Here is a 14,754-nt window from a genome sequence, read left to right as displayed (position 1 = left end):
TGTGTCTTTGAAATGCAAGATAGGGGTATTGGGTCTTTTGGGTTATGGACTGGGTCGACCCAGTTCGAAATGGACTGGGTCGTAGGGAAAATTGGGCCATTTTTTGGGCCTGTGGCTTGAAGTTGAAGAAGAGGCCTAATTCCGACTTTCTTTATATTTTCGCTCTCTTTTCTTCTTTTATTTTTTTAAAACTAAATTATAAAAATACTTAAACTATTATTAAGAACTAAATTAAGTTATAAAAGCGCAAATTAATTCCCAATAACAATTAACGCACAATTAAGTATTAATTAAGCATAAAATTGTATATTTGGACATTAAATGCTAAAAATGCAAACGATGCCTATTTTTGTAATTTTTAATTTTTGTAAAACAAATTTAATTACTAACAATTGTAGAATTAAATCCTATATGCAAAATGCGACATATTTTTGTATTTTTTATTAATTTAGCAAATAAACATGCACAGATAAATACAAATAATTATTCAAAATATCACAAAATATCACAAAATTGCACACCAAGAAAAATTACTTTATTTTTTTGAATTTTTTGGGAGTAATTTGACTAGGCACATAAAAACACACCCTAGAGATAAGGCTAGATTTTTTCAAATGAAAGCGCAGCTAGAGGGGACAAGTGTAGATTCTGCGGTTAACCCTAGTACAGGTTCAAATCTAGTTCAACCAGGAATTAACACTGTCACTGGAGGTATTTTATATTACGATCCAAATAGAGATCGTGAAGAATTAGCAAAGATGATTACTGTTATGTGCTTACCTTATACTTTTGCTTCTAATCCTAATTGGGTTCATTATATTAGAAGAGTGTTTAATCCTACTTATAAAGGTTGGCCTCGCGCAACAGTTAAGAGTGATATTTATAAATTCAAACATGAATATGAACAATATTTGCGGTATTTATTTACTCATATACCTAATCGGATTTCTATTACTACTGATATTGGTAGAAGTGGTAATGATTGTGATTACCTAACTGTTACAAGTCATTGGATAGATGAGGAATGGATAATGCAAAAACGCATAATTGCATATAGAATAATTAATTCGCGTCACACAGGTAAGTTTATAGCTAACACTGTTGCAGATATTTGTAGATATTTTTGCTTTAGCGATAAAATAATGGCAATTTCAATGGATAATGCTTCTAGTAACACCAGTGCTATAGGCATGCTTACAACAACACTAAATCCTGCATTTACTAATATTTTCCATGTTAGATGTATTTGTCATATTTATCATTTAATTGTCGGTGATGGTATGCGAATATTAAACATAGAAATTGAAAAGGTTAGAATGGCTCTTAATTGGCTTTTTTATTCAAACCGTAGAAGTAGACTTAGAGAGTATTTTAAAAAATGTGATGAATATGGCCTTAGAGAAAGAAAGGTTCCTAAACCTTGCCCGACTAGATGGAATTGTATGTACGAAAGTTTAGTAGTAGCATATGAATATAGAAACCCAATTAATGCAACGTTTAATTCTCGGGTAGGTGGTGAAGATGATGATGAAATGCTTACCACTCAAGATTGGACTAATGTTAAAATTCTTTTAGATTTTTTAGAACATTTTCAAATTGCAACAAATGCATTTTCTGGGCAATATTATCCTACTATTTCAAACTGTTTAGTTTATATTGCAGCACTATCTGATTTGTTTGTTGAATTTAGTGAGGGTGGGGATATTTATGAACTTGCTATAAATGAAATGAAACAAAAGTTTAAAAAATATTTTTTTCCTATCCCTCCTATTTATGGTCTTGCTGCAATGCTAAATCCTACAATGAAATTGGGAGGTCCTCATTTTTGGTATTCAAATATTTATAAGGCTTTAGATCTTTCAAATGAGGAAATTGCGACACTTGCAGATGCAAAAGCTTCAATTAAGATTAACGCTCAAACAGTTTATAATGCTTATCAACTTGCCTTAGAGCATGCTAGGCCAACTATTCCAACCCCTACTTCGTCTAGCTCACAATCCTCTAAAAGAGTTGCGGGCTTAAAAGCTCTTAAATCTTGGACGGAGTTCAGGGGGTCTCAAGGTGAAAATTATGATGAAACTTCACATCTAAATGAGCTTCAAGTTTATTTATCTCAGGGACTTGAAAAGGAGAATCCAGACGGCTCTTTTGATCTTTTGGAATGGTGGAAGGCAAGGGAAAAACATTTTCCTGTTCTTGCAAGGATGGCTCGGGATATTTTATCAATTCAAGCTTCAACTGTTGCATCAGAGAGCGCTTTCAGTCAAGCAAGACTGCAAATAGGTGATCATAGAGCGTCTATGAGGGATAGCTTGGAAAAATCAGTATTGTTTAGAGATTGGATCCGCTCGGAAAGAAGAAACTTTGGAATTGCAGAAGCACAACCGGCGATAGATGAAGCTTATGAAGAAATGATAGCGGAACTTGCGGAGGATTCGGCTTCGCCCGGAAGTGGTGATGAACAAGCTTCTTTTCCACCACCACCAACGCAACCTCCTCCGAACCTTGAAGGATTTATGAGATTTGTTAGAGATAATACATAGAATAATATGTAACTTGTATTTTGGCACATCTTCCTTAGTTTTTTTTCCTTCTAATGGTGGTATTAGTACCTTGTTGTGCTCATTCCATTGGGGGAAGGATGACTAAGAAAGATATGTCATTTTTTGGTAATAAAATTTATTGCTTCTACCCATGAGCTTCTTTTCGCAATATTTCTTTGTCTATACTTAGAATTATTTATAAGCTACAATATATACATAATATACAATATATATACTACAAGAAAATATATAAGAGAATATATATACATAAGATACAATATAATATACTACAAGAAAATATATTATGCGAAAATATATACATAATATACAATATATATACTACAAGACAATATATTATGCGAATATATATACATAATATACAATATATATACTAAAAGAAAATATATTATGCGAATATATATACATAAGATACAATATATATACTACAAGAAAATATATATAAGAGAATATATATACATAAGATACAATATATATACTACAAGAAAATATATTATGCGAATATATATACATAAGATACAATATATATACTACAAGAAAATATATAAGAGAATATATATACATAAGATACAATATATATACTACAAGAAAATATATAAGAGAATATATATACATAAGATACAATATATATACTACAAGAAAATATATTATGCTACAATATATACATAATATACAATATATATACTACAAGAAAATATATTATGCGAATATATATACATAAGATACAATATATATACTATAAGAAAATATATAAGAGAATATATATACATAAGATACAATATAATATACTAAAAGAAAATATATTATGCTACAATATATACATAATATACAATATATATACTACAAGAAAATATATTATGCGAACATATATACATAAGATAACAATATATATACTACAAGAAAATATATTATGCGAATATATATACATAAGATACAATACATATACTAAAAGAAAATATATAAGAGAATATATATACATAAGATACAATATAATATACTACAAGAAAATATATTATGCATGACAATTTAGTGTTTTACTATTGTTTTGTTATTTTCTTTTTCGTCAAGCACTTTAATAATTAGATATACATATATACTACATATATATTTTTAATATAGCCATGATACTACAAAAATTGTCTTAAAAAAAAAAAAAGCCCGCTAGGCCCGCGAAGCCCACGAGCCCGGCACGTTAAGCACAGGACCATGTGGGCTTAGGCCCGTCACGGGCCGGTTCCACCCATTGAGCCCACAAAGACCGGGACCGCCAGAGCCCGGGACCACGAAGCCCGGGACCGCGAGGCCCGGCCCGTTAGGCCCACTAAGGCCCGGGCCCGGGACAAAATACAGCATTAGTTCGTATCCCATATACAAACTTGTCTAAGGCCTCAAAACACATCCGACATATCACATCTAAGGATCCAAACCAAATTATGAACTTTCTTAGTAGGCGTTTGGACATAAGAATTGTAAAATTCGAAAAATGGTATTTGAAATTTAGAGTTGTGTTTGAACATAGATTTTAGTTTGGGTAGTTTTTGAAGTTTTGTGAGTGATTTGAGTGAAAATTTTGAAAAACCGCTTTTTGTAGCTTTTCAAATTTTCGAAAATTTTCAAAATGCATCTTCAAGTGAAAATTAATTTTTTTTATGAACAAATGCTGATTTTGAAAAAAAGTGCATTTTTTTTTGGAAAAATCTTCCATCAAATTTTATGTCCAAACGAGCACTTAGTGGGCGTTTGGATATAAGAATTGTAAAATTCCAAAATAAGATGAAATTTTTTTTCAAGTGAAAATGTTATTTGAAATTTAAAGTTGTGTTTGGACATGAATATAATTTTGGGTTGTTTTTGAAGTTTTGTGAGTGAAAATTTTGAAAAATAATATTTTAGAGTTTTTCAAATTTTCGAAAATTTTCAAAATGCGTCTTCAGGTGAAAATTAAAAATTTTATGAACAAGCTTATTTTGGGAAAAAGTGAAATTTTTTGGAAAAAAGGGGAAAAAAATTTATGTCCAAACGGGCTCTTAAGTTCTTCAATTTTAAAATTTCCCCAAATTCCTTATAGATTAGGGGATATAAGCTTATGAAGTAAGACTAACAAATTTGTAGTTCCATGTTGCGACCCTAATGCAATCTCCACTCTGCCCCCTTGTCCAACACTCGGGCCATTGCCTCCGCATTCGAGGCATTACATCAGCACTCTGAAAAGTGCCCTCTGCATTGCAGAAGTTGTAGAATATCAGCAAAGTGCTAAAATGTTCTAACTTGTTCAAAACTCACCCGAGCTCTTCGGACATCGTCCAACTATCCCAACTAGTTCGTATCCCATATACAAACTTGTCTAAGGCCTCAAAACACATCCAACATATCACATCTGAGGAGCCAAACCAAATTGTGAACTTGCTTAGTAGGCGTTTGGACATAAAAATTGTAAAATTTCGAAAAATGGTGAATTTCTTTTTAAGTGAAAATAGTATTTGAAATTTAGAGTTGTGTTTGGATATAGATTTTAGTTTGGGTTGTTTTTGAAGTTTTGTAAGTGATTTGAGTGAAAATTTTGAAAAATAACTTTTTGCAGTTTTTCAAATTTTCGAAAATTTTCAAAATGCATCTTCAAGTCAAAATTGAAAATTTTATAAACAAATGCTAATTTTGGAAAAAAGTAATTTTTTTTTGAAAATCTTCCATCAAATTTTATGTCCAAACGTGCACTTAGTGGGCGTTTGGACATAAGAATTATAAAATTCCAAAATAGAATAAAAAAAAATTCAAGTGAAAATGATATTTGAAATTTAGAGTTGTATTTGGACATGAATATAATTTTGGGTTGTTTTTGAAGTTTTGTGAGTGCTTTGAGTGAAAATTTTGAAAAACAACATTTTAAAATTTTTTAAAATGCATCTTCAAGTGAAAATAGAAAATTTTATGAACAAAGTAACAAACGTTAATTTCGGAAAAAAGTAAAAAAAAAAAAATTGGAAAAAAGGAGAAAAAATTTATGTCCAAACGGGCTCTTAAATTCTTCAATTTTACAATTTCATAAGATAGATCTGATCACTCTTAAGCCCTTTGGATCACCTTTTAGACCATTTTAACAAGTTCAAATAACCTATATGGATCTATCCAAAGGATCAAAAAAGTAATACTGAATTCAATCCCAAGTCAAACAAGTTCTTCAAATTGCTAACATTCAACCAAAAGGTTGAATCCTTTTCAGGCCACCCAAGACTTGATTAGAATATATATATTTATTTATTTATATAAGTCCAAAATTATTATACGAAATCACCAATCAAATCCCATTTACCTAAGATGTTGGCTTTGGTTAACTTTCTCAACATACTGAAAGCTTCCATTTATCAACCAAGAGCTCCAAGTCACTCCCGAATCTCTTAAAACTCGAACTAATCATAAATGAAAGTGGAAAAACATCGTATGAACCTGCTCGAGTTATGACCAAAATAATTATGTGACGTTAATATTCTAGTAATTAAGTAAAGTTCACTCATTATATGTGAATTAATGACGCTCCAAATGGACTCACGACTGATTAAAAGATTAAGGGAAAATTGTAGAGTTTCATCAAAGATACTTTAATTGCTACGGACTAATTAATTTTGAACTAACTCGACGATTCTTCTTCTTTTTTTTTTCCTTTTCACAAACATACTGACCAACACTTAACATACCATCAAATTATCCAAGAAAATAGAAAGTAAAAAAGGAAAAGGTAGCAACAAAGGGATATCTAGCCTCGGGGCGGAGCTATATATTGTTAACGGGTTCGGACGAATTCAGTATCAATAAAAAAAAGTTGTTAAATAATATGTATAAAAATATCTGATTGTGAACTCAATAATTAAAACGAGCTATGGATTTAGTGACAAATTCGGAACAACTCATAAATTTAATTAATTCTTGGCTCTGCCTCTGTCAGACTAGCCTATGATTTACAGTAGGGAACGTAGAGAAGGCTTTAGAGCAGAAAAAACAGCAAACCAGCCTTGCTGAGAAGGATGAATAATATCCCAGAAAAATGAAAGCTGTGGATTTCGACATACGACATATTTCTTCGTCGTTCCCCTCTTGTCTCCGCATGAATACTCACTGCTCGTCCCCATGCAACATGGTTTCAGTGGATTCTCAAAGTTTGATGAATTTCCTAATATTTATATTGAATTGAATCATATACATGTCATGATATGGGAAGGAAAAAAAAAGGAAAGAGAGATTATTATGGTCCAAATCAATAAATAAAAATAATCAAATACATTACAAAACTGCTAAATGGTGCATATTTAAGGTGCAGAATGAAGGGCTAAATTTACGTTTGATTGCTACACTTTAGATGTGAAATCTTCGCTGGCACCCTTTAATTTCTAAAAGAAAAAAAAAAGGAATTCAATTTTTTTTTTGTTTCACTTAAATGTTTTTAACTGATTGTCTTATAAAATAATAAGGAAATAACATTGTATAGCTGTTCTCAAAATAATAGCTGAAAAAATATATATTTTTCTCTTTATATATATTATGTATGTTATATATAAAAATTATACAAATTTTATACACTTTTTGACTACGAATGTAAATAGTTTCTGGCGCATATTAAAAGTGAAAAATTCCCTATAGAATACGGATAGTCAAACTTCTTATACTGCGAAACTCTTTTTTTCTTCTTCTAATTAACGTGGAATTTACAGAGTGACAAAAAGCTGATGTGGTGAGTAACGTGTCATGGCTCAATGTTGGAAATTTATCCTACTAATGATTTGTTTTTATTGAGCAATCACTGCTTATGGTTCAATTGATAAATTTTTTTTTTGTTACTTTACGATTATAGTAGATAACGTCTAGCGATCGTACGTTAAAATTAACTCAAAAACTCATAGTGATCGGCTGCAAGAGTTTAAGTGGTGATATATATTAATGCATAAATTACCTGGATGGCTTTGCTGTATGTTTAAGGCAGACATGAAGGCACTGTAGAGATCAAGAATGACGAAAACTGGTTTACCAGTTTGATTATTGAGCTTCTCTATAGTTTGCTGCAGAATTTCATTGTGAAATCTTGAGAGAGAAGTTGCAGAATCACTGCAATTCTCATAGGAAGAAACAGCAGTCATTCTCGGCAAACATCCTATTGGTTCCATTGCTGTGATGCCTACTTTTGAAACTCCCAATCCATGTATGCGTCTAAGGTTTAATTCAAGTTGACTTATTATTGATTTAGTTAAATCACCCAAGTCCTACACAGAGAAAAAATGTAAATTAAAATGTTTACATTTTAGTTTTATAAGCAATAACTAATTCCAATAAACTTAATGGATTTTTTATAGGATAAGTTTCCAACCGCAAAAATAAAAAAATAAAAAAATAAGGGAGTGTTTTATTCCCAACATGGAACTTTGTGTAAATTTGAATTAGTCAGAGTCCTAAAGCAGTTACCAATCCTAAGTGAGAAACAAAACAAAAAAACATGATAAGGAGTACTAGTTCTACCATTATACTATATTCCTCATGAATCAACAATCTCTGTTTAACATAATCTTGATAAAAAGTGAAAGGTTGATGGGTTCCCAAAACATGTTAGGACCTAGGGGTGTACATGTATCAGGTTGGTTCGGTTTTTATCAACATCAAACTAAATCAACTATATCGGTTTGGATTGGTTCGGTTTTGTCGGGTTTTTCGGATTTTCGTTTTTTTTTGTTACATGAATATTATTTCAATAAAGTTTTGATAAGTGAATATATGTTTAGTAAATATGGAAAAAATTGACAAACATATTATTTAATTAAAATATTCTAATGGGAGAATTTTTTTAGTAACACGTGATAGTTATTTTCTTAGTTATCTACCAATAATTTTTCGTTAATTTACTTCTTTCAAGGTTAAACATGAGAGGATCCCAAATATTTCTACATTTTCTAAAGAAAAAATTCACTATAAAGTCTTAAAAATATAAATAAAATTTATATATTTATATGTCGGTTTGGTTCGGTTTTTTTTATTCAATACCAAACCAAGTCAAACCAAACCTAATCGGGTTTTTTAATTGGTTTGGTTTGATTTAGTGCAGTTTTCCGGTTCGGTCTGAATACCCCTATTAGAACCTATACAAATAAAAGAAGAATGAAAAGTGAAAGTTTACTTGTAACTTTTAACTTATACACATTAAACAAAATAATCTAAATCAAGCTTCAGCACAAGGTATAAATGTTTCATATTGAAAACATTTTAGAGTTACTAATTCCCCGGTCAATGTAACATTACGCCGCTACATTTAATAAATTTAATCATCGAATATATGTCTAAACTATCAATTGTTAAATGTCTTAGTAAATTAACACTCCACTAATTAGAATCATATAAGGGTAGATTCTGAAAAATATAATAAATGACTTCTTCTTTTTTAAACGTCAAATACTTCAAAACAAATCCAGTTTACTAAAAGGACTAATATTTGGGACTGAAAACAAATAAATGGAGTATAAAGAAAAATATAGAACAATTTTTCATCAAACAAGTAACGAGATCAAGAGCAAAAAAATTTACTCACACCACCAAGCCAGTAGATGTATCATATCCTTCTCGCACATCCATTTCTATCACTTAACTATGGTTAATTAGGAGTATATATTACCACTTCGATCATTGATTAATTAGCCAAGATAAATCAATACAGTTTGGTGTAAACCAGTAATTAGTATTTACCACAATTAACGTCTAATCAATTTTCTTCCCTAACCAATACATTGTTGCTTCGCCATCAATTATGCAGGATGAAGACACTTGTTAGCTAGCAAAAGCAAGAAAATAAGGCCATATTGATCACCAAACAAGTCTTGATATATAGGTAGGGCCTAGGGGTTAGTTTAACAAACTTACCTTCATATTGTTTCCATTTTTGGTTAAGAAAGTAGCATAATCATTGCCTGCCACAGATACAAGAGCAATGGAGGAACTCATTTCCTCTTTTGTATACACCTCTTCTTCTTGAATTATTAGCTGCTGAAAATAATTTATTTGTGTGGTCATATTTGGTTGGTTAACAAATGTGTTGAATACACCTGTGCCTCCATATGCAAAATTCACTCCAGCTTTTACTGATGATTTCCTATCAGATCCCTTCTTAGTATAAGGTAGAGGTGATCTTATGCCAAGGAATGAAGCTGCATTTAGAAAGTCATAGCAACATGTTTAATTAGCTTACATTATGATATCCCAAAGGAAATAGATGAAATTTTTAAAAAACTCATGGTAATAGTGGAGGACAAGTGAAGAAAATAATTAAAAATAATATTGATAATTTAATATTCGCGTTTAAAAAATTATGTTCTGTAATATATACATAAAATATCCAAGCCTACAAATTAAGGAAGTTTTCTATTAAACTCGGAAAGATCAGAGCATAATGTTTTGAGAATCTTGTGCCCGGAAAAAGTACACTTCAGCTGAATATGAATTAATAATTAAATTCTTTGACATGCATTTTCGAAGTTCATTCATATATTAATCCTAAACTTGAATTATTTTCAAATATAAAAATATATCGCTCTTAGAATATAGTTAATAATAGTATAATGTCACATGAATTGAAATGAAGAGAGTAAATTTAAGGATATATTGTAATAAGAATTTTTTTATCCACAATCATATTTACATCAATTCGGTACATAAATGACATGAGCTATCACTAAAGCTCAGTTAGTTAATATACATTTTCACCTCAATTGATAGTATAAACAAGTAAATTTACTATGGTTTGGTATAATCACTGTGTGGAAAAAAAATGTATTAATTGTCCAAAAGAAAAAGAAAAAAAAGAAGAGAAAAAGGATAATTAGAAGTATCTCTAAATTGATTCTGTTTGATAAGCTTTATTGAGGGAAAAGTACCAATAAAATCAGTGAGAACGAGGCCGTCGGAAAATCTGCCGGAAGGAGAACCAGGGTAAGTGAGGCCATAAGGTTCTTTCCAAGAAGTAGACATTGATTTTGGCCAATTCCCTGTATCTACGTACGAGTCTCCGAAAACAAACAGCTTATGTTTCCCATTGTGTCGTTTGAGTCCAGCATCAACCTTCAGATCAAACATGTCCACTGCAACAAAGTAAAAGAGCAAGACATGCTACAATTATTATGAAGTCCAAACATCAGAAAAAATATGTTAGGGAAAGGTGGGTGCATGGACATGCATATCTAAGGTTTTAAATGTTACATTATCGTGGTTCTAATCGAGAGAGTAACTTCTTAAATGTATATCTAACTGTATATATGCTTATTATGTACTACAAAATTTTGCTGAATTCGCAAACATATATATATATATATATATATATAGTTGGATCCACCTTTGAGTAGTTGCGGATCCAACATAGACTTAATGGTACGTAAGTTCTGAAATGTATATCTAACCGTATATATGCTTAGATGATTAACCTGCCGGAAAAAGGGTCATGTAAGTGAAGATACATAAACACCAGATGAAGCAAGCTTTGTTTTCCATTTGAGTGAATCTGTAAGAACTCAATGGTGCTCCCTGCAAATTAAAGCCAGTCTTTCAATTTTGAGGGGGGGGGGGGGGATGGAAACTGTTTGTGGAGGTGTTAAACGTTAAAGGTCATAACATGTAAGGCAACAAGAATAGAATGAGATAAGGATATATGTATAGAGGGTCTTTTATTTGTCATGCTACGTGTAACAAAATTACTAACTTAGCGTGAAACTAGGGTTAATTACATTTCCTAGCTCCCTCGCTGGTTCAAAAACCAAATAGAAGATTTCCATATTTCCTTCATTAGTTAGTCCAACATTTACTTATTTTAGAAAATCACAAGTAAGCTTCTAAACTAACCATATCTTCTTTCTCTGGTCATTCTTTCAAGAAACCTTGATATCTCTATTTACGAGAAAAAATGGGACACTCTAGTCTCTTAAACTAAAATCAAGTCCTCTTTTTTTTTCCCCTTCTTCTTGGTTATGCTTAAACAGGTTCACTATTAAAGAAAAGTTGCAACATTAAGGGTGTGTTTGGTACGAAAGGAAAATATTTTCTAATTTTTTCATATTTGGTTGACTTAAATGTTTTGGAAAATATTTTCCTTATGAACTCATTTTCTTCTAATTGGAGGAAAATGTTTTGCTTATCAAGAGAAGAGAAAGAAAACATTTTCCAAAACTCCTTCTCAACATTCTCACCCTATTCCCCACCCTCTCTAAAGAGTTTTTTTTTTTCAAATTTCAATTTTTCTTTCCGTCACCACCCACCCTGCTACCCTCCCCCCCCCACCTAACCCAACCCCACCCCACGCCTACCCACCCCCTCTCTCTAAAAAGGTTTTTTTTTTCAAATTTTAATTTTTCTTTCCGTCACCACCCACCCTACTACCCCCTCCCTCTGCAAAAAAATTATTTTTTTTTACCTTTTTTTGTAATTTTAAATTTCTGTTTTTTTGTTTTTCTGCACCACTCACCCCTCCTACCCTGCCAAACCCTACCCCTCCCCCCTCCCCCCGGAATTTTTTTTTTATATATATATTTTCAGTTTAGTTTTTTCTATCTTTCGGTTTACAGGTTCAAAATTTTACAAGTTCCAAAGTTATGAGTTTGGAGGTTTATGTGTTTGGAAGTTTACAGGTTTAGAAATTATAAAGTTTACGGGTTCGAAAGTTCGCGGTTTCGAAAGTTCAGTGGTTCGGAAGTTTGTGAAATTTGTGGGTTCAGAAGGTTATTGGTTTGAAAGTTTATGGCTTCATGTTTATTGTATTTAAATTGTTTATGAATACTCTTGAGAAGTTATTTTCCTTAATTTGCGTACCAAACACCGGAAAATGAATAAGATTATTACTTGTTTTCCAAGAAAATATTTTCTTGTGAAAACATTTTCGTTATACCATAAACACCCTAAGCTGAGTTGGTATTTACAGGGCAGCATTTTAAACGAAATGGAATGAACAAGAAAGAAAAGTAAGTTAATTATTTAAAAGTTTGAACACGAGAATATATATGTGTATAGCAAAGCATCATAATAACAATGTGGGTGTAGGGAATTTAAGCAGCGAAGATAGTCGAAGAAGTTTTAAAACCTCAAAGGCAGATCTAAAATAATTATTGAATGAGAACAAATATCTTATACAAACATATTCTCTGATCCTAAGAGACTAACATCGATCCAAGAACTCCACATACCAATTATAAGTATATGAGTATATAAAATCAAATATTTGTATCTTGACCTATAAAAACATGTCAAGAACTACAGGCAGTTTTGAAGAAAATAACAATGAAGTAGAAGCAAGAGGGAAATAAAAGACGCAAGTCTCTGATCTTCAAACCAACAATGCTTGAAACAAATCCCAGTTCTCTTTTCTGTAAGGGTGGCAATTTGAGCCCAAATTCATTTGACCCGCTTAAGGTTGGGTCGATCATTGACTCGCTCATTTATTGAACTTAGTCCATTTTGATATAGCCATCTAAAGTTAGGCTAATTGTAGTCCAAATTGATCAGTGAGTAACTTTGCTAAAATATCTTTAAATTAATTCTATTTTTTGTTTGATATGTTATATATGATTATAACAAAAGAAAAAAAATATTACTTGATAATTAAACAATTCATAAGAAAATAACACACATTAATTAAAGCTTGATAGAGTTGGACGGGTTGAGTTATGACCCAAATTTTAGCCCATCTTGACCCAACCCATCTAAGCCTAAGTAACTTTTGGGTGAGTCATTGACCTGCCCCGCTCATTTATTGACTCAGCCCATTTTGACCCTTCCAGAACCAGCCCAACTTGCCAATTTGACACCCCTAATTTTTCATATTAGTCGTTAATTAATAATACAAGTGGTTAAAATTTATATACTTCCCAAATATGGACTATCATTTAAACAACTCTAGAAGTGGCTCACTGTGCCAATTCCGCCCAGCAACTATCCTCTTTCTTTTTCGGGTAACAATGATTTTATATGGTGTTTGTGAATATATTTAAGGTAATTTATAATGTTTTATAGTGGTGAACTGTTGTGGCGTTTTATTTTTTACTATTCCTTAGGATTTCTTCTTTTTCTTTTTCTTAATTACAAAATGGGTTCGTTGGATTTATTGATGATTGAGATTTGTTCTTGATGATATTTGGAAGTTATGTTTCAAATTTGAACTCATTTGGAGTACCTTGAAGTATTAAGTCGTATATTAGGTTATTAAAATTCGAAGAACAAATTTCTATTTTTGGGCAATTTGCACTTCAAGCTTATTTGGCATTAAGTGCATGAAAACATTGGTTGCACTTCAAACCTTTTGGCTTTAAGTGCATCTGAAGTGCAATTTTTCACTTCAGACTTATTGTCTTTAAGTGTAGGAAACGTTTTTTGCACTTCAAACCTTTTGGCCTTAAGTGCATCAAAAGTGTAATTTTTCACCTCCTACTTATTGGACTTAAGTGTCGGAAATGTTTGTTGCACTTAAGACCTTTTGGCCTTAAGTGAATCTGAAGTGCAAATTTTCACTTCAGACTTATTGGCCTTAAGTGCATGAAACCATTGGTTGTACTTCAGATCTATTTAACCTTAAGTGCAACTGGAGTGCAATTTGTCACTTCAGGCTTATTGGTCTTAAGTGTAGGAAAACGTTTGTTGCACTTCAGACCTTTTGGCCTTGAGTGCATTTGAAGTGCAATTTTTCATTTTAGACTTATTGACATTAAGTGCATGAAACCATTGGTTGCACTTCAGACCTATTTGGTCTTAAGTGCATCTGAAGTGCACTTTTTTTTCACTTCAGAATATTTTTTTTTAACTTCAGACCTGATAAGTCTGAAATTGGTCGTAAAGTGGGTAAGCTTACAAATTTTTTTGCAAAGTGGATATAGGTTCAATTGTGACCCCAAAATCGGATATAAATGCAAAAACCCCATTAGATTGGGATTTTTTCGTTCGTCAATAATTGTTTTTTTAAAAAAAATTAAGAACTAACAACTCTCTGTGTAGTGGTAAATAATAGGTTATAGTGGGCGTGTTGAGATAGCTTAAGTTCATCAAACTAATTGAAATATCTTTTTTTTTTATAAAGAACTAAAAAGTATTTTTTTCCCAAGAAAGTTGAAGTAATTAATTTATGTACAATCAAAAAGGATATTTTAATATCGGTTTAATATTTATTACTTAATCACAAAGAAAATGGAAGAAA

The 14,754-nt window shown here is 31.4% G+C and overlaps 1 protein-coding gene across 2 annotated transcripts; it reads right to left on the bottom strand.

The window, feature by feature from the left end:
- Positions 1-6,384: 6,384 nt before the first annotated feature.
- Positions 6,385-11,129, bottom strand: LOC104210803 (GDSL esterase/lipase At5g03610-like). Of its 2 annotated transcripts, none has more exons than XM_009759772.2 (5): positions 10,982-11,129; positions 10,463-10,666; positions 9,453-9,736; positions 7,504-7,810; positions 6,385-6,726 (listed from the first exon to the last, which is right to left on the bottom strand). In XM_009759772.2, the coding sequence occupies exons 2-5, from the start codon at positions 10,659-10,661 to the stop codon at positions 6,515-6,517; spliced, it is 1,002 nt and encodes a 333-aa protein (XP_009758074.1). In that variant the 5' UTR covers positions 10,662-10,666; positions 10,982-11,129; the 3' UTR covers positions 6,385-6,514. The 2 variants fall into 2 exon arrangements, with proteins under 2 accessions (XP_009758074.1, XP_009758073.1); XM_009759771.2 differs by having other exon boundaries at positions 11,006-11,129.
- Between the last annotated feature and the right edge of the window lie 3,625 nt (positions 11,130-14,754).

The sequence above is a fragment of the Nicotiana sylvestris genome, chromosome 5 (assembly GCF_000393655.2).
Source record: "Nicotiana sylvestris chromosome 5, ASM39365v2, whole genome shotgun sequence".
In the NCBI taxonomy this organism is placed as follows: Eukaryota; Viridiplantae; Streptophyta; class Magnoliopsida; order Solanales; family Solanaceae; genus Nicotiana; species Nicotiana sylvestris.
Note: the sequence above shows the minus strand (reverse complement) of the source record. Positions and strands in the feature narration are given on the sequence as shown.